This window comes from Lepidochelys kempii, chromosome 5, assembly GCF_965140265.1.
Source record: "Lepidochelys kempii isolate rLepKem1 chromosome 5, rLepKem1.hap2, whole genome shotgun sequence".
Lineage (NCBI taxonomy): Eukaryota > Metazoa > Chordata > Testudines > Cheloniidae > Lepidochelys > Lepidochelys kempii.
The window spans coordinates 50,641,132-50,660,703 of NC_133260.1; the positions used below are offsets into that span (position 1 = coordinate 50,641,132).

Consider the following 19,572-nt stretch of genomic DNA (forward strand, 5'->3'; position numbering starts at 1 on the left):
TTACATCTCAAAGTCACTGATTTTGGCAGTCCAGTCTCTAGCAACTCTGCAGATTCTATAGACTTGAACATTTTCTCCCTGGTTTCCAAGCTTGGTGATCTGTATAGCCTTTAGCCATAGGATACAATTTGTAGGAATTCACGGGGGAGGAGAAGGGGAGAGGGTTGGTGCTACAATAATCTGATAAATGTTCTGGAAAGCATGCTCATTCAGATGGAAGAGCCAATCCTGCAACTAAATGGTGATGTAGCGTAGCTCCAGGCTGCTAGCATCTGCACATTAGTACAGCTCAGCCATCGCAGTTTTCTGCAGGAACTGGAGCTTTTGTACTTTAGGCATAAAACCTTTTCTTGATGCACAGTGTAAAACATGAAAGGTTTCAGGTATCTCTTGACACTTAGATATGTAATTCAGCCCAAGAGCAGGATGGACCCTACCATAGGGGCTTTTAGTTTATTTTACAGACTATAACTACTGCAAGAATCTGCAGGTTTTGGTCACTAATTTTCCGAACAAATCGTGAGACATATTTGGGTGAATAAGGATGAACCTTCCAGCATTTAATCTTGCAAGTTTGGATCTGCACCATCCCCAATCCTCAGCTGTTCATCATAGGCTGATGCCCTTTGTGAAAATGACCAGCAGCAGCAGGAAGCTGACTGTGAGGTTTATGAAAACCAATTGGAGCTACTATATAAGATGGAGCATGAGTTCTAGGTTTTTCATTCTCTGGTGCAAAATATTATTTTCAGATGCTCTTTTTTTTTTTGTGGGGAGGGAGATGGGGAAGAATAGGCTTTCACTGGAAAATACATTTAGTTCTAAAACCTTGTACCTGATCAGAATTTAAGGTTGTCTCAACACTTCCATTTTAAATCCTGCTTTCCTTTACCTCCTCCTACCCCAACTTGATAGAGGCATAGAGATTTGTTCTGGGTTGCAACTTGGCTTGTGAGGTTTTCTCCCCAGAGGAAATCCACTTGAAGTTATGATTGTAACAAAAAGTAAATACAGGAAAAATTAATTAACTTGTTTAAATTTAATGTTTGTTTTTATTCAGTGAGCACTTCCATGGGTCCGAGTCTAATCAGACTGACATTGGTATAAATCAGTGTAATGCCACCGAAAGCAATTGAGGTACTCAGGGGTATGTGAGGTGGGATATGTGAATCAGGCCCAGGCGCCTCAAAAATATTTTCCGACTGGAAATAAGACAAATTTTTAATGGTAGGAGTAATTAACCATTGGAACAACTTACTAAGGGTCGCAGTGGATTCTCCATCACTGACCATTTTTAAATCAAGATTGGATGTTTTCCTAAAAGATCTGCTCTAGGAATTATTTGAGGGAAGTCCTATGTGTTATACAAGAGCTCAAACTAGATGAACTCAGTTTAAAAATTAAGTAATCCTTTTCAGTTCCTTTCTGTCCCCTTCATAACATGATTAAGTTATATTCCTCTAGGAGAATGGAAGGACTGGCTAGATCCTTTCTTTGATGAGCATAGATAATGCTTGCTAATACACCTCTACCCCGATATAACGCTGTCCTCGGGAGCCAAAAAATCTTACCGCATTATAGGTGAAACCAAGTTATATCAAACTTGCTTTGATCCACCGGAGCGCGCAGCCCAGCCCCACCCCACCCCCGCAGAGCGCTGCTTCACCGCGTTATATCCGAATTCGTGTTATATCGGGTTGCGTTATATCGGAGTAGAAGTGTACTACAAAATCATGGGCGGGGGGGGGGGGGGGGGGGTCAGGTCCCATAGTATCTGACTCATCAAAGTTCAGGTAGGCAGGATAAATTTATAAAAGATTTGCATATGTTTACCATTCTAATATTAATAAGTTGGGCCTAAGGCATCAAAGTATAGGCAGAGCTTTCATACTGCTGCAGCTACAAAAAGATACACCTTTTTTGTGGGGTGAGGTGATGGTGGTGTTCTTAAATACTGCTGATTGTTTTAAGTTATGCCCTTTGCATCTGTGAGACTTCTGGGAAGAAATTAATTGTAACTTAAGACTCTTCTGTTTTGTCCTTTAGGTTTCGACATAGTCCGAACTGCTGGTACCTGAGAGACTGGACTATCCACAGCTGGATCAGACAGTGCATCAAATATGGTGCACAGGACAAAGCCTTGTACACATTAAAAAACAAGGTGAGGTTTTTAAGAGAAAAGGCAAGATTTTATTTGATCAGCATTAGACAAGTGTAGCTTATTCTGAATTCCTATCATAAGCAAGTCTCCCCATAGACTGCAGTCTTGGATTACATACTTTTGTGGAATTTAAAAATATAGATGGAACAGAGCTTGAAATAAAGCTCTTCCCAGCTTTTTTTTTTTTACTTTCCCCCACTTGATGTCTTTTCCCCCGCATGCACTGTGGTAGTGTCCAAAATGTGCTGGCCACTGTACAGACATATGGGAAGACAGTTCTTACCCAATCCTGAAGAAATCTAAAAAGAGGACAGAAAACCACCAATGGTGGAGGAAAGGACATGTCATAGAAACGTAGTTATCAGGGTGATAAGCACATGGGCTCTGATTCTGAACGCTTACATCCATGGCCCAAGTCTGCAAGCATGTGTGTTAGTTCTTTTGTTGATTAAATTTAAACAAATAAACACCACATTATACAAGATGCCTCTCCCATGTTCTAATCACTGTAGCACTTATTAAAATCACAATTCCAAACATAGAGCACTCATGATATTTTTCAATGTGTTTTTCTCTCTCTCCTTTTTAGGTACAATATGGAATTTTCCCAGATAACTTTATCTTCAATATATTATTGGATTATTTTATAAAGAATGAAAATTATGAAGGTAAGAAACCACATATCAGTTATGTCATCAATTTTATGCTTTTCATAACAATGGTACATTGGATTTTTAAAAGTCTTATAGTGAATTAAAACCAAAATTGTTTCTCTTAAAGCCCTTTTTTTCCCTCTGGAGTTTAACATATCTTCCGCCCTGCCCCAATCTACTTTTCCACACGATTACATTTGGTTCCTCTCTTTCCTTTGGTGTCTTTGCATAATTTTGAAACACTTAGGATTCATCAGCTTTCTACCATCTTTAACTTCTCTTCAATCTAAACTACCTTTTCCCCATGTTTTTGAAGTCAAGCATATTGTATATTATGTGGTGGGGTGAGGGTAGGGAGTATTAATTAGATATCTGAGATAGAATACTCATTTAATAGCAGATTTATTGCAAACAGCTTAATCATGAAGTCATTTACCAGTTTGCTGGTAGATGTGTGCAGGTTCTCCACCTCCCTGAGAGACAGTAGTTGTCTACACCAGCGGTTAGGTCGTAGAACTGTTGCTTAGGGCAATGTAGTTATACCAACATAAAATTGTAGTGTAGACCAGGGCTCAGAGTAGCCTGAATTGTATACAGTAGTTCTCTAGTACTAGGTATAAGGAGGCTGGTTTTTTTTCCTATCTCATTATGACTCTGATTCTGCATCCACTGAAGTCACCGTGAGTTTTGCCAGTGTTTTCAGCCTGTAAATTGTTATTTTATTTTCCTCCATAGATGCTGTGTCAGTAGTTACTGAGATCATGCTTCAGGAAAGCTTTGATGAATTCTCAACACAACTTCTCTCCCTCCATGTCTTATACAAATACCTGGCAACCAAATCAGAATTTACAGTAAGCTCGCTGCACATTAAAACTATCTACAGTGCCTCAGGTTCAAAGGGTTACTGCATCCCCGTGGGGGTACTAAACTAGGTAACACCCATCCAAGTTAACTTAGAAAATGAAGTGATCAGGTGCCAACATTTCAGCTGATTTTATCAGCATAGGAAAAGCAAAATCGGTGTCCCTTTTGTTATCTCTGTCTCTGAAAAGGAGGCTGGGTACTTCTAGATGTTTAGGAGATTAAATGAAGAAGAACCAGAGTTTACGGTGCAGATTAGGCATCGTTTCTTTCTATCTGCAGGATTGACTAGTACTGGGCTCCAAGTCATTTGAAAATTTTTATAAATGCAAATAAAGAAAAGCTATAAAAAGATACATTTACAATTTATTAACTAAACAATGCAGTCTGGGAAGCACCACAGAAAGAGAATGTAAGTGTTACTCACAGGTAGGGATGTTCTTCAGTGGCAATGATGGCGGTAAGGGTCTAGTGCTGTGTAGTTTTTTCACGAGGATTTCTGACACCTGTTGGGTTCTGGAAATATTGGATTCAGTATACAATACTCAGGTATTTTTAACTAGCTTTGTCTCTTATCACTAAGGCTGCGAGTTTGTCACGGATTCCGTGACTTTCCGTGACTTCTGCAGTGGCTGGTGTGCCTGGCTCAGAGGCAGCTCAGGCAGCCCCTGTGCCAGTCGCACCAACAGCTGCTGGGGCAGTCTCGGGCCATTGCACCCCCCACATCCTCCCAGCAGCAGAGTTTGGATGTGGGAGGGGACAGGGGATTAGGGCATGGGATGGGGTGAGGCGGGCTCTGGGCAGCGCTTCCCTGGGGGTCTTCCCAAAAGCGGCGACGTCCCCCTCACTCAGCTCCTGGGCGGAGCACTTCTTCTTTAAGAAGAGTGCTTAAAGGCCCCATTTTTGTTACTTGAAACATATTCAGTAATATATTAAAAGAAACCACAGATGTCATAAGGTTTTAATCAATTGGCTAGTAATTTCATATATTTTTCATTGCTGATACCTGTTTGTTCAATTGCCCTATTCTCCTTTCTTCCCTTTCGTCTATAAAAGTCAGTCATTTGAGTTGTCTTTCCTGATTGCATAATCATGAATCTAGGGGAACAAAAATCCCATCCTCTATTTGGGTATATGCAAATCACCTACATACATCGCTTGCACTGTTACCATGACCACAAATGCTAGTCAACATGACAGAATCCATTGTGTGTTTGCTATGCATATTCAGACACCATCAGGTGATAGAATATACACACACAAATGCCATGTCTTGAAAATGTGCCCTTAAATACCTTGTTAATTCAGGATGCTGAATCCCTCTGCTATTGAAAGCCCATGTACTTCAGGAGTCTCTTGGCTCAATTTTTACTCCCCATGAGGATATTAATTTGTTTAATAGTTTTTCAAGGGTGAGGGGGATACACCAAGATACTGGAGTGCAATGCAATAAAACAGAGTTATTGAAGAGTTTAGGGCCCCTTCAATTCACTGTCTTTTACTTTCATTCTCTTTTGTGTTCATAGAAATAATAAAAATGAAGGGTTGGAAGGGACTTTGAGAGGTTATTTAGTCCAACCCCTTGTGTGTGGAGGCAGGACCATGTATGCCTAGACTGTCCCTGACAGGTGTTTGTCTAACCTGTACTTAAAAACCTTCAGTGATGGTTCTATAGCCTCCCTTGTAAGCTCATTTCAGTACTGAACCGTCCTTATTGTTAAAAAGGTTTTCCTAATATCTAACTTAAAACTCCCTTGCAGCAGATTAAGCCAATTACTTCTTGACTTGCCATGAAGAACAGTCAACCACTGTCCTTTTTATAACAGCCTTTAACATATTTGAAGACTGTTATCAGATCCTCTCCCTGCCCCCTCAATCTTCTTTTATCAATACTAAACATGCCTAGTCTTTCCTCACAGGCCAAGTTTTCTAAACCTTCTATCATTTTTTGTTGCTTTCCTCTGGACTTTCTCTAGTTTGTCCACATCTTTCCTAAAGTGAGGTGCCCAAAACTGGACATAGTAGTCCAGCTGAGGCCTCACCAGTGTTGTGTAGAGTGGGACAATTACCTCCTTTGCCTTAGACACAACACTCGCATTACTCAGAATTATATTTGTCTTTTTTGAAGCTGCATCAGGTTGTTGACCCACATTCAATTTGTGAGCCACTGTAACCCCCTAGATCCTATTCTGTAGTACTACTGTCTAGCCAGTTATTCCCAATTTTGTATTTGTGCATTTGATTTTTCCTTCCTACGTGAAGTACTTTACACTTACCTTTATTGAATTTCATCTTGCTGATTTCAGACCAAATCTCTAATTTATCGAGATCATTTTGAATTCTAATCTTATACTCCAATGTACTTGTAATCCCCCTCCGATTGGTGTCATCCACAAATTTTATTGACATATTCTCCTCTCCTTCATCCAAGCATTAAATGAAAAAATTGAATAGTACTGGACCCAGGACAGACCCCGCTGGGCCCCATTAAATATGGCCTCTCAGTTTGACAGCAAATCATTGATAACTAATTTTTCAACCAATTGTGCATCCACTTCGTAATAATTTCATCTAGATCATATTTACCTAGATTACTTATGAGACTGTCATGAGGGACTGTCAAAACTTTCACTAAAATCAAGATATATCACATCTACTGCTTCACTCCCATCTACTAAACCCAGTAACCCTATCAAAGAAGGAAAGTAGGTTGGTTAGGCTTGATTGGTTCTTGACAAATACATGTTGGTTATTGCTTATCACCCTATTATATTCTAGGTCCTTACAAATTGATTGTTTAATAATTTGTTCCAGGATCAAAGGTAGGCTGAGTGGTCTATAATTTTTTGGGTCCTCTTTGTTCCTCTTTTTAAAGATAGGTACTGTGTTGGCTTTTTCCAGTCTTCTGCAACCTCACCAATCCTCCATGAGTTCTCAAAGATAATTGCTAATGGTACCAAGACTGCATCAGCTAGTTCCTTACCTACGCTAGGATAAATTTAATCAAGCCCTGCTGACTTGAATATATCTAACTTATCTAAATAATCTTTAACCTGTTCTTTTCCTGTTGTGGCTTGTGTTCCTTCCCCTTGTAAATATTAATTGTGTTAAGCATCCACTTACAATTAACTTTTTTTAGAGACAACTGAAGCAAATTGAAAGCAGTCTGTGGCTGACAACTGTTCATCCTCTTTCCCTTAATTCTTTAAGTCTGCTTCTTTGTTTTTGTTCTGCTGAAGGAGAATACTGTATGTTTCCCAAGGCCAAACTACTCGTGTGGTTTTAGTATACTTACTAATTTGGCCCCAGTCTCCTAGCCTCAGGGGTGGTCTGGATCTTTACAGACGCTCATACAGTGCTCCTTCCTAAGAGCAGAGCATGTCTCCAGTGAGTCCTAGGGCATTACTAACTAGACCAATTGTGTTGGTACGACGCATTTTGTTTGGTTTTGCCCTAATATTCCTTTCACAATTGTAGATGAGGCATTTCCTCTGCCCAATGATTTCCTACCCTGTTAGCATTCTCTTCACTGTGGTTGTAAGACTCATGCATTTTAATTTCTGGTCCCTTGGCCTGCTCCCACCCCCTTTTTTGCAGGGTGAGGGTGACTGCTTCCATGCATAGACCTGTGCAATTTTGTTTTCTGAATACTATGAATTTCAGAACACAGGGTCAGATCTTCAATTGGTAAATGAAGATAGCTCTGTTGATTTCAACAGAGTTATGCTTAATTATACCAATTAAGGATCTGGGCTACTGAATTTGTATTAATACTGTCTTCCAAGAAGTTACAAATCCTCTTAAATACAAGCTAAGACTGTAACTTTGAGTTTTTGGTAAGGGGTGATTTCCAGTATTGCTGACCTATTTAAGGATTTTTTACCTCCCCATGTTATATGATATAAGGCAAGCACATGCTATGTTTGACTGTAGCCATTGTAAATTAATGTTTTATACAAGAAAGACTTAATCTGTTTTGAATTATTTACAGTGGGAAGAGGAAAGAAATCTTGGAGCCTCTCTTCTGCTTACAGGCCTAAAACAGACAAACACTGTGGGTTTTAGCTCCCAGCTGTATGGCTATACATTCCTTGGTAAGTTTGTAAGTTCCTTACATACCAATATTTGTTTCCTGAACTGTACTAATTGATTTCAATAAAAATAGTCCTATTACATTATTTCTTTGGTATATTAAAATATCATCATTCACAGACAATAGAATTAGGCTTAAATATTGGGAAAGTTTTGATACAAATACAAACCAGATCTGAGTGATTTTCCATCCATCTTCAGCTTGCGTCAGTCAGGGTGGGGAGGTCACCAGGATGTGAACTAAGAATGGAGTTAACAGATTTAACTGTGAAAATTGTGCCTAAAATTGTCATCAGTTTCACACCTTCCCTTCCCTGTGGGCTTCCCCTTCAGGTTGCCCTGCTACAATGGAATAAGAGGAGGTATTCTTTTAGATGTTTACATTTCATTGGAACTTCAGTGTTTCCAAAGTGAGATAGTTGATATAGGAAGTGCATTTTTCGCAGCATACCAAGTATGCTGGATGTGTGTAAGTAGCACCAGGTGTGGTGTGTTAGGCAATGTTATTTAAATAAATAGCGTTCGATCTGAATTTTTTTGAAATTTCACATCTGTACTTCTTTTAACTTTCATAATTCCTGCGTTTCACAGAAGACTATAAAATGCATAGTGATTTTCTTCCCTCTCCACTGCAAAACTGCCATTTACCTCTGGGTAAACACCTATTTTAGCAGCAAGCTTTACATGATTGCTCCATCATTGTATCAGTTTATTTTAGAAATCTATCAAAGGTAATAAAAACTAGACATGTTTTGAAAATGTAACTTCAAAGTAAAATGTGTAATGGCAGAATAAGGATGTTGATTCTGATTTAACGTGACTGTAAGAAAAAATTGCACACTCAATCAAAAGGGAGATAAAAGTTGTAAGTAAATTTGAAAACAAGTTTTCCATGGGGCTGTTAGTTTACCATCCCTTCGAGATATTGTTACAGATAGATTTTTGCTGTTTGGTCGGCATTCAGATTTGTTATGCCATATAGATTGGCTGGGAAGTGGTTCTATTTAGAAAATGTACTTTACTGTTGTCTGTGAGGAATAGTCCTCATCCCATTACATTGACATTCAGTGGATCAAAAGCTATTTACTGCAATGTCACGTATTCTACAATCTTGCCAACACTAACAGAACAGACCTCTGCAAGAGTGAAAGATGTCCCTAGGCATAGCCTGACCTGGAGCACTTTAGCAATTTAAATTTAGCCATAGTCCAATAAGCTTTGTCTGTGCATTTGTTACAGTGCTTTTCCTAAATCATCCTCCTCCATGTAAGAAAAGTGTGTGTTTTAATTGCTTGCATTGTCAGAGCCATAATTTTAACTAAGTTAGACAATTAAAGGTTATATGAACTCCAGTAAGCGAGGTAAGGCTGGATCAAAAGGGTATAACAAAAATACACCATTAGTTACCACGGTGAGAGTCAAGAGCTTAGACTGGTTACTATTGTAAGTCAGCATTTACCAACATATAATCACACTGTGGAATGTTGATCTTCATTTCTCTATATGTAGAATAGATGTTTCATGTTTTATAATGTGTTAACTCTTGGTACATCGGCCAGATTTCTAGAGGTGCTGAGCACCTAATACATCAGTGAAAGTCATTGGGAGTTGTGGTGCTCAACATTCCCAGAAATGAGGCTTAACGAGTCAAGTTGGGCACCCAAATGAAGGCCTCTGCTGAAAAGTTTGGCCTAACAGCTGTCTTAGTTTCTCCAGCTGCAAGACAGATGTTAATCCTTACCTAGCTCACTAGGGTGCGGGAAGGCGAAATTAGTAAATGTTTGTAAGGCTCTGGAGCAAGTTATTATTTCCTTAGATACTACAAGAGTTACTTTCACGTTTTTAGTGCAGCCCTTTGTCATTCCTTATCTCAGGGCTCAAACAGTAAAGTATTAACTCTTAGATATTATTGTACAACAGGAAAAGTGGAGTTGCACAAAGGACTGCGAGCTGTGTACCATCAAATGCCACTGATGTGGACACCAGGATACCTGTGCAGAGCTTTGCAAGTGATGGACAATGTGGCCTTGCTCCCAGGGGATATAAAGCTCTGCAAAGAAGCTGTAAGTGTAAAAGACAGTTTAGCATGGAATAGTTGTGCACAGTATAATGGCCTTGAGGGTCACACACAGCCCATGGAATCCTGAAGTATGACCCATGGACTCCCTGTCTTGGTAACTACAAAGTGGGGCCAAAGCTGACGCTCTGCAGGTTTCTGATGCATCTTTGACAGCAAGCAATGTCTGTTCAGTGGTGCTCAGCCTTTCCAGCCTGAGAGCCAGACATATTACAAGGTCATGAGGCCACAGTCAGTACTTAGGGACAGATTCTCTGCTCTGGAGCCAAGCCATCTGCTGAGGATTCCCCTGGTGTGAGAGAGTCCACAATGGGCACAAAGCCAGCAGAGCCTACTCCTGTGCCTCCCTTCTCACAGCCCACAGCTCAGGGGACTGGAAAGCGGAAATGGGTTGGAGTGCGCTGCATTCAGTGTATTCCCAATGGACTCGAAAGGACCATTGGCAGCTGGTGAAAATCTGAGCAGCCTGGGCGGGGGCATGGAATCAGGGAATCCTTAGCTAGTTGTTGGTTTTCAGCTTAATTTTTTTATACCCTCCCCTGGATGTCTGGTGGGGGGTGGGGTGGTAACTTCCCTTTGCTAGGAGTTCCTCTAGGCTCAGGCAGAGCCAGCCAAGCTCCAGTTCTCCCCAGTGCTCTCACAGCCTGACGGGGGAACTGGAGATGACAACCAGAGCACCTCTTTACCTGCCCCTGCCATGTAGCAGGTGGCCAACTGGGGAGTTGCTGAGCAGCTTCTCAAAACACCCCACAGGCCCACCACACAGCAGTTTCTAGGGCTGCAGAGGAAGCAGTGAGGAGGTGGGACTCAGTTTGAGGCTATTTTTGGAAATTATAGGGTGCAGCTTGAGGGATGCATTTCCAATTCCTAATTAAATACTTAATTTTCTTCTGAAATGTGAAATACTATTTAAAGACACAACTCAGAGCCCCAAGGACCACAGATGGCCCCTTGGCCACAGTTTGGACACCAGTGATCTGAGTCATTAAGGAATATAAAAATCCTAACAAACCCCACAAAGCACCAGTTATTGCGGTGTGTGCATTTGGTTTTGATTTTCAAGCCTTAAGGATGAAGCCTTGTAGGTCCTGGCAAGTCTGTTTGTTTAGATTTATAATCACACAGTAAATAAGCACCCATTCAGCCTGCTTTGGGCAATGACAACATGGCCTTTGGTGCCACAACCCTGAAACCAACTTTTGTCTCTGTTTATAGAAATTCAGATTTGATCTAGTCCCTTCTAAATTTGTGTTTCTTTTATCTGCATATGAAATAACAATCATGGCCTGATCTGGCAGACCCCTCTTTGTGCAAATTTTAATGAATGAACTATCAGGGTGATTATAAAAATTTTCAAGAGCACATAAGTGACTTAGAACATGTCTACACTGCACTGTAGGTCCAGAGTTCAAACTCAGGCTCAAGCCTAACCCTCCTTCTGTCTACACAGAAATCACACTAACCCAGGATTCCACAAGCCTGAGTCAAGCTGGGATCCAGAGTTCAAGCCCTATTGCTTTGCAGTGTAGATGCAGCTCCCCTGGATTCGTGTTGAGGGAGTCCATCAAAAGTATCCCACAAGCCAACTGTGTGTCCTCTGGACAGTCAATCTCAGTGGACAGTCAAATTTTCCCATACTACACTACTAACAAAGAGCTAGAACAACTTCATTTTGGGAGGGTGTTAGGAAGTCTGGGAGGCTGAACTCAGGCCTGAATAATGTAGATGCTGGACCCAGGGTTCAGCAATTCCTAACCTGGGATTACATATGAGTGTAGCTGCTCAAGTCCTAGGTTAACAAACCAAGAGTCTGTTAATTGGAGTTCTATTAACCCTGGGTTTACATTGCAGGATAGACACACCCTTAGGTACTTTTGAAACTTCTACACCGAAGAGTTTTATCAAGTCTAAATTGCACCTTTTTTTGGTCAGACTGTAACAGAAATTAAAGTTGGTGCTGATTTTTAACCAGTCACAATCAGAGACACTCGTCTGTAGACTCATGACTAGTATCCTCAAGGGCTGAACTAGTAGAATCCAAGAGGTATATGTAGTCAGCACCAAGAAACTTCATTTCTGCTGAGGAGTAATTCTGCTCTCAGTTACCAGTGACTTATCTCCAAATCATTATCATAAACATGACACAAAACAGCAAAATATTGGGCCATATTCAAACCCAACTGAGCTATGCTGACTTACATCAGCGGAGGATCTGGCCATCTCCGTTTAAAGGCTCATTTTAAGAGCTAGCTTCTTTTAGATATTTGTAATCATTATCTCTGAGTGAATGTAGCATTCATGAGAGAGAGAAACTAATAGCATTGACCAGATGAGACACTGGGGCTAGTCCTGCTGCTGTTGAAATCAGCAGCAAATCTTGAAGCGAGTCCACTGGAAGCTGGATCAAGTGCTATAAAACCTTCTTTCCCACAGTGCCCTGGGGCTCCCTTGAATGAGACTGTCAGATATGCAGAATTATATTAATTGTGGGGTGGTTTGGGGATATCAGTAAATAGGGGCCATATCAAAACCACTAAATTCACCCACACTTCTGTGACCCCAGTTAGCACAGTTGTTTGAGAGATCCTCTAAACCATTCCACAACCCAGTCCCATGCATTTTTAGTGTGTGCAGGTATTTCTGGTTGGAGTTGTTTTGTTATCTAAAGAGAAACTTCAAAATAACCATCTCAATAGTATGACTTAATAAGTAAGTCATAAGCTACTGGTTCTATACTGTGGTCTGCTTTTACAAACTCTAGAGTGGTCTAGAAAGCTATTTAATTTCCTACTAAGGTTTAAAGCTTCCATTAATCTTTGACTAGCAAGGCCTTTGTTTCCCTGCTGAGCTTATTCTTCTAAGAACTCAGTGTCCTTTTTGTTATCATTATAAATACTGGTTTCAGAGTAACAGCCGTGTTAGTCTGTATTCGCAAAAAGAAAAGGAGGACTTGTGGCACCTTAGAGACTAACCAATTTATTAGAGCATAAGCTTTCGTGAGCTACAGCTCACTTCTTCAGATGCATATCGTGGAAACTGCAGCAGGCTTTATATATACACAGAGAATATGAAACAATACCTATTCCCACCCCACTGTCCTGCTGGTAATAGCTTATCTAAAGTGATTTCCAGCACAAATCCAGGTTTTCTCACCCTCCACCCCCCCACACAAATTCACTCTCCTGCTGGTGATAGCCCATCCAAAGTGATAACTCTTTACACAATGTGCATGACAATTAAGCTGGGCTATTTCCTGCATAAATCCAGGTTCTCACATCCCCCCCACCCCCATACACACACAAACTCACTCTCCTGCTGGTAATAGCTCATCCAAACTGACCACTCTTCAAGTTAAAATCCAAGTTAAACCAGAACATCTGGGGGGGGGGGGTAGGAAAAAACAAGAGGAAACAGGCTACCTTGTTAAATAAATACTGTAACTATTATTTGACTGCTGCTGTGCACAAAAAAGATACACATGCTCTTAACAAATCTCTGGATACTCTGAGGAATTCCATAAATGAGAGTACACATATTTCTAAGCATGCTTTTTTGTTCTTGCCACTTATCTCATCTTGTTGTTTCATTATTGGTAGTTTCAAGCTGGTTTATGGTCCCATTAGATTACCGTCTCAAGAAACAGCAACTGAGAAATGTTCTATTTCAAATAAGCTTGATGTTGGTTCATTAAGTGTTATACAAATGCAGACAGTAGGAAAATAATTTTTAAAAATAAACAAACTGCAGGCATCAAGATCACTTTTGCTCTGTGGAAAGTATCAGAGGCTTAGAATGTTCAGTGGTTATTTATAGATCCACTTCATCCTAGTGGCATGCCTGCAGAATCAGGATTCTCAGTAGGATAACAGCTCCTTGCATTTGTAACAGTTGAACCTGAAAAAAATTCAGACTAGACAGAACTTTAACTTGTTACAAAAACCTGAAATTTTCCCCAAATACCACAACAGCATCAAGATAGCAGTACCATCCTTTGCATTGATCGTACATACAAAAATTGTTTATAGAGTTAGTTCATTAACCTAATGCATTCCTTTTGGTTCTGCTACAATTAGGTTATGAGACAGGGTAGTTCTCTCAGAGAGCCAAAGTACATCTAGCTGAAAGCAATCAGAAGAGAACCAGGAGCTCGCATAAATTAAAACCAAGTCTGTACCGTGGATGCTACATGCCAATGTGTTTTCTTTCTGTTCCTCCTATTAAATTATCAAATTGCTGAATTAAAGATGTTTTTTCTGCCAGTTAAACAGATCATAAATTCCCAATGCACTTTAGCCAAAGATGAATTGAAATGTCCTGTGAAGATTCAATTACAGAAGCATTCCGAAATAGCTCCCAGTATATAAATGCTGTGGTATATTGTGTCTGTACTGTTTTCACCATGAAATATTTATAGCCAGAAATTAGAGTAGTGGCCGGGTGGGATTTTTCAGAAAGATCAAGCATTGGCCTAACTCTGCTCCTAATGAAGTCAGTGGTAGTTTTACCATCGACTTGAATGGGAACAGAGTTTCAACGCTTATGAAAATCCCAAACTTAACACTCCCAAACATATTAGACCGCATTAATTCTTGAAACAGTGAATCATGTTCCTTGTGGAATTGTTCAACTTATAGTACAGCCATCTCAAAATCAATGTTTATATTTAGAACACCTTCATGAAATGATGTTGGATTGTGTTTGCAAACTACATGGTAACAATTCTGATTTCTTGTTCAGATTGATATTCTGGAGACGATTTTGCAGTCTGTCCCTGAGGTAAAAACTGAGGGAGAACCATCAGAAGAAGTCAAGGTATCAGAACACAAGCCAAAGCAAATAGAATCTGAAGAAACAGAGCAGTCTAAACTGCCTGAGTACCTTACCCAATTTAAAGTAAGATTTTCTTTTTTACCGTTTTAACCAAGCTATAGTAGGTTTCCACTATGTACAGCAGCAAGTAAATGTTTTCCTTTTATGTTTTCCTTTTATGCTGATGGACTGATACCCCCACCTGCATCAGTAAAGCTAGCTGGCATTTTTAAAACTGACACTGAATTACATTTTTACTGCCCCAAACAGGAAATTGCCTTCAAAGAAACAAATGCTCAAGGCCACTTGTCTATTTTGTCTGTCTGCTGGGATTTTATCTTCTCTTTTCATAACGTCAGACTGATAAATCAAAATCCTGTTAGCTAAAATGGTGTGTCATTACAGATCCATTATTTGACCATATGTGGGCTCTTGCTTGTTAAAACAAATGCCGTTGGTCTGACATTGTCCAGGATTTGTTGCCAATTAGGTATGTTATCATTAGAAGCTATAACAGTCATATTTAACTTCAGTCTGGGAAGTTACATGCCCACCCCCTTTTTTGGTCTTTAAACTACTACTAATGTGCCCAGTATAAATTATTAGACCGGTGTGCACAAGGAAGATTCACATACACATATTAAGGCTGTGTGGATTTTTTTTTAATTTAAAGTGTATGAAATCATATGCAAACGTATTGCAGATTTGGGCTTCTGTCAGGTTACCCTCAGTCTGGCAATGTCTGGGCAAACCCTTGCCTTAACACTACTCACAGGTGGTAGAGTTTCTCCTTTTGCTCAAATGATATTGGCTTGTGTTTTTCCAGCTGAAAATGGTTAGCTCTGTTGTTCATACTGTTTGTATAGAGGTAGCTGATGACAATGGTGTCTCTGTGCTACGCTTTCATTCCATGTTTACTCCAAGAAATTACTAGGACTGTTTGTTTCATGCTTGGGTTTGCTCTGCCTGGCTTTTCCACACATGCTTTTGGATTCATTTCTGCGCTTTGTATTCAAAGGGGCTGTTTTTGGAAACAGCATAAATAATCCTTTGCAGACTGGCTAACAAGGAAGATGTTCGGCAGAGTGCCTCCTTAGAGGTGCTAATTGCCCCTCCATCTTTGCTAAAGAGACTGAGAGTAGAGGATACTCACCATCTTCCAGGATTAAGCCCTTAGAGCAGGGGTGGGCAAGCTCTTTAGCCTGAGGGCCACATCGGCTTTCCAAAATTGTATGGAGGGCCGGTTCGGGAAGGCTGTGCCTCCCCAAACAGCCAGGCATGGCCCTGCCCCCGACCCCTATCCAACCCCCCATTTCCCTGGCCCCTGATGTCCCACCTGGGTCTCCTGCCCCATCCACCACCCCCTACTCCCTGTCCTGTGACCGCCCCGGACCCTCCACCTCTGACTGTCCCCCACCACCCCATCCAACCCCTCCTCTCATTCCTGACTGCCCCATCCAACCACCCCTTCTCCCTGTCTCCTGACTGCCTCCGGAACCCCTGCCGCTGACTGCCCCCCACTGCTCCATCCAACCCCCCCTCTCCTTCCTGACTGCCCTCCAGGGACTCCTGCCCCCATTCAATCCCCCTGTTTCCCGCCCTCTGACTGCCCTGACCCCTACCCACACCCCCAGCCCCTGACCACCCCCTCGAACTTCCCTGCCCTCTATCCAACCCCCCCCCTGCTCCCTGCCCCGTTACCACGCTGCCTGGAGCCCTGGTGGCTGGCGGGGCTACAGCTCCACCACCATGCAGCACAGAGCACTGGGGCAGGCCGGGCTCTGCAGCTGCGCTGCCCCAGGAGCTCACCCCACCGCCCAGAGCATTGCACCGGCAGTGCAGTGAGCTGAGGTTGCGGGGGAGGGGAAATAGCAGGGGAAGGGCTGGGGGGTGAGCCTCCCGGGCCAGGAGCTCAGGGGCCGGGCAGGAGGGTCCCACGGGCCGGATGTGGCCCACAGTGCGTAGTTTGTCCACCTCTGTCTTAGAGTTATAATTTAGACTGTATCTGACATTGTCCTGTAATAATTACCTGTCCTCAGCTACCACACCAAGGCCTACAGTTCAGTACAACTTTCCTCTAGTAACTCTTTCCAGCTGTTTAAATGATCAGTGGGCAGGGCTTTCGTTACATAAAGGCTCTACAGACAGCTCATGCGAGGCACCAAGCAACACACAAACCATTCTGTCTAAAAGCAACGTTCCTTTTTGGACTGTCTGCATGTGGAGCCCAGGGGAATTGCTTTAAAAAAAACAAATCAATGATTTAGCTATTTACAAATGCCTTCTGGCATCTACAGTCTGTTATTTTCCTAAATGAGTTTCATTTCTGTATTAGAGTATTTCCGGACAGTCCAAGAGTTCAGTTGTTATAGGTGACGGAAGATCATCTAGTTCCTCATTCTTTTGCATTTCTTTTTGTTTAATGTCTTGACATGTGGGTGTCCCTCTCCTCATCTCTCTGTACTCCCCTCCTCCTGGTATGCAGTAGGAAAAGTTTTGGAGTGATTTTTAAACAAAAAAAGACTAATTTGGCAGCGTGAAAGTAGCTGTCAGGAATGCCATCCCCCACAACTAGATACATACTAACTCATCACATTTCTCACTGACATGCCAGTATGTTTATTAACAATATTTCAAACAAAATAGGAGAGCTGTATGTCCAGATATGAGCATGCATTTGCATGGTCTGGTGACTTCAAAGCAATTCTTGATCTTTTGTCACATCAGAGTTTTACAGAATCTGCTATCTCAACCATTTTAAAAAACTCCCATCGGTCCAGAGTATGTAGCGTTCAACCCCACTCCCCTCCCCCGCAGCGTCCATCAAGGGCGGGCAGTCTAAGAAGTGCAGAGGCTGCTAAAGGAACACTGTAGTCTTCTGGGCACTGCAGAGAGAGCTGAGCTCCATGGCAACTCTCCCTGCAAGAGATGAGGGGGGGAAAGATTTTGAGCAGACAAAGGAGAAGAAGGAATGTGGTCAGTGGGTCTGCGAAATATATAGAACACAGTACGGGTTGGGACATGGGCTTTAGCTTGCAACAGGAGCTCTAGCCCAGCTGTCCAGGTGCCCCACGTCTGCCTTCTTGTTTGGGAGTGAATTACACACAGACACTGCAAAGCCCCTATTCAGGCTTCGTGCAAGGGGCTATGGTAGAAACATAGCTGCACATTCTGAAGAGGAGACACTATTTCATGCATCTCCTAGTAGAGGTCAACTCTATGAAATAGATATTAGAATTTTATTTCGACCACCACAGTGTGAGAAAATGTGATCCTTTCAGAAGAGTGAGCAAAGGGTAAATAACTGCTTTTTAAGCTGCTTGATGCCATGTCATCTTCCTCCACCAGGAAGAACCCCTCCCCCTATTCTCTGGAAGGTTGCACTGACAATGGCATTTTACTACCTTAATGATGCAATATCATCCTATACCGTAAGCTTCCAGAAAGCCACAAATGGCCTTGTTGAATGATCTAAGTCTTGAAGCACTTAAGCAAATTAATATTTGTGTGCTTCATCAGGGTACTCCACAAGAAATACTGCACAGTCAATATATAACAAAGCTCAGAAGAAAAATACTGCGTGGCTTCCTGACCAAGCTCTGCTGTTAACGACACTGGTGTAACCCAGCATAGATTCCGTCTCTGAATAAACAGCGCTAAAGCAAGAACTATTGCAAAGTCTGTGTAAGCATAGCTGAGCTTCAGATCACAGTAGTTGGAAAACGTCTGTAATGGCATTCAATAGTTCGCAATGGCTGCAAGGACTCATGGGAGCTATTTAGTATGACATTACTAGGAGACTATTTAAATGATTTGCATCTGTTGAAAGGGATTCTAATAGAGGCAATCCAAGGCAAATCCTTATATATCTGTGGCTTAAAAATACCAGTGAGGTGTTTAGTTTACATTTGTCTTAGTTGGCTGGTCATCTATCATTTGATACATAAGAGTTTTATTTATGGTGTTTCTCTTTAGTTTTGTGAGTTCAGTCAACTCCAGCACTTAACTGAATTAAAAATTGATTGTCTCAGCTTGGTTATTGCCAAATGAAAACTAATTTAGATGTTGTGTATTTGGGAAGGATGGCAAAAATGGACAGTTACTGCAGTGAAATCACTTTGCCAAGATAAATGTATAAGTTAAATTATCCCCTAAGAATGGCACAGCCAACAGTTAAATAAAAACAGCCATTTTTTTCAGGCCAGGAAATAATGTGGACATTTTGGGACTGACTGGATTTTTTTTTAAAACCCTTTTTTATGACAGGATCTGTATTCAAAACTGCATTCGCTTGGCAAGGTTGAATCTGAAAGCCTGTTGACCCTGACCACCCAACTTACCAAGGAAAAGCTGCCGGCATGTGAAGTGGAAGACATTGCAAAATATGAGCAGAAGCTAAAAGAATGGGAGCGGGAGCAAGCACTTCTGATGGAGAGAGAAAAAGAGATGAGAGAGAAGGCTAAGCAGGAGCAAGCAGCTAGGGAATTCGCTAAAGCATCTGTTTAATATTGCAACTCAGAGACTGCTGTTATGCTACATATTCTTCTGGTAATAAACTTAAGCACATGTCATTATTAATACTGCAATGCAACCTTGCTGTAAATGTGACATTTGTGGTATGCAAATTAAACTAACTGATCGTTTCCATCCATTTTGCCTGTTTCCTGGAGTATATGTGCAGTTTAAAAATTATGATCCTGCCTAGAATGAACTCTCCTTACAGGGGGTAGAAGGAGAATGAGTATGTGAGGCGGGTGTGGGGGGCTCATGGCAAAGGCAGAAACACAGTGAAGCAAAAAGGAGCTTGTCATTTGTATAGGGCTTTGACACTGGAGCAAGTTTGAAAAAAATAAAATAAAATCCAAAACACTTATGGCTTGTCCAATCTTTTCTCCCCTGTGCTTTGTTTTTGTTAAGAG

At 41.4% G+C, this 19,572-nt stretch overlaps 1 protein-coding gene across 3 annotated transcripts in view; it reads left to right on the forward strand.

Annotated features, from left to right (window-relative positions):
- The window catches only part of MRPS27 (mitochondrial ribosomal protein S27), a 61,812-nt gene extending 42,508 nt beyond the window's left edge, over positions 1-19,304 (forward strand). For all 3 annotated transcript variants that reach the window (XM_073344308.1, XM_073344310.1, XM_073344309.1), the window contains exons 5-11: positions 2,047-2,161; positions 2,751-2,829; positions 3,550-3,665; positions 7,667-7,769; positions 9,688-9,830; positions 14,582-14,737; positions 18,920-19,304. In XM_073344308.1, the coding sequence (XP_073200409.1) occupies positions 2,047-2,161; positions 2,751-2,829; positions 3,550-3,665; positions 7,667-7,769; positions 9,688-9,830; positions 14,582-14,737; positions 18,920-19,159 (952 nt within the window). In that variant the 3' untranslated portion in view covers positions 19,160-19,304. The remainder of the gene's footprint in view (positions 1-2,046; positions 2,162-2,750; positions 2,830-3,549; positions 3,666-7,666; positions 7,770-9,687; positions 9,831-14,581; positions 14,738-18,919) is intronic.
- The last annotated feature ends 268 nt before the right edge of the window (positions 19,305-19,572 follow it).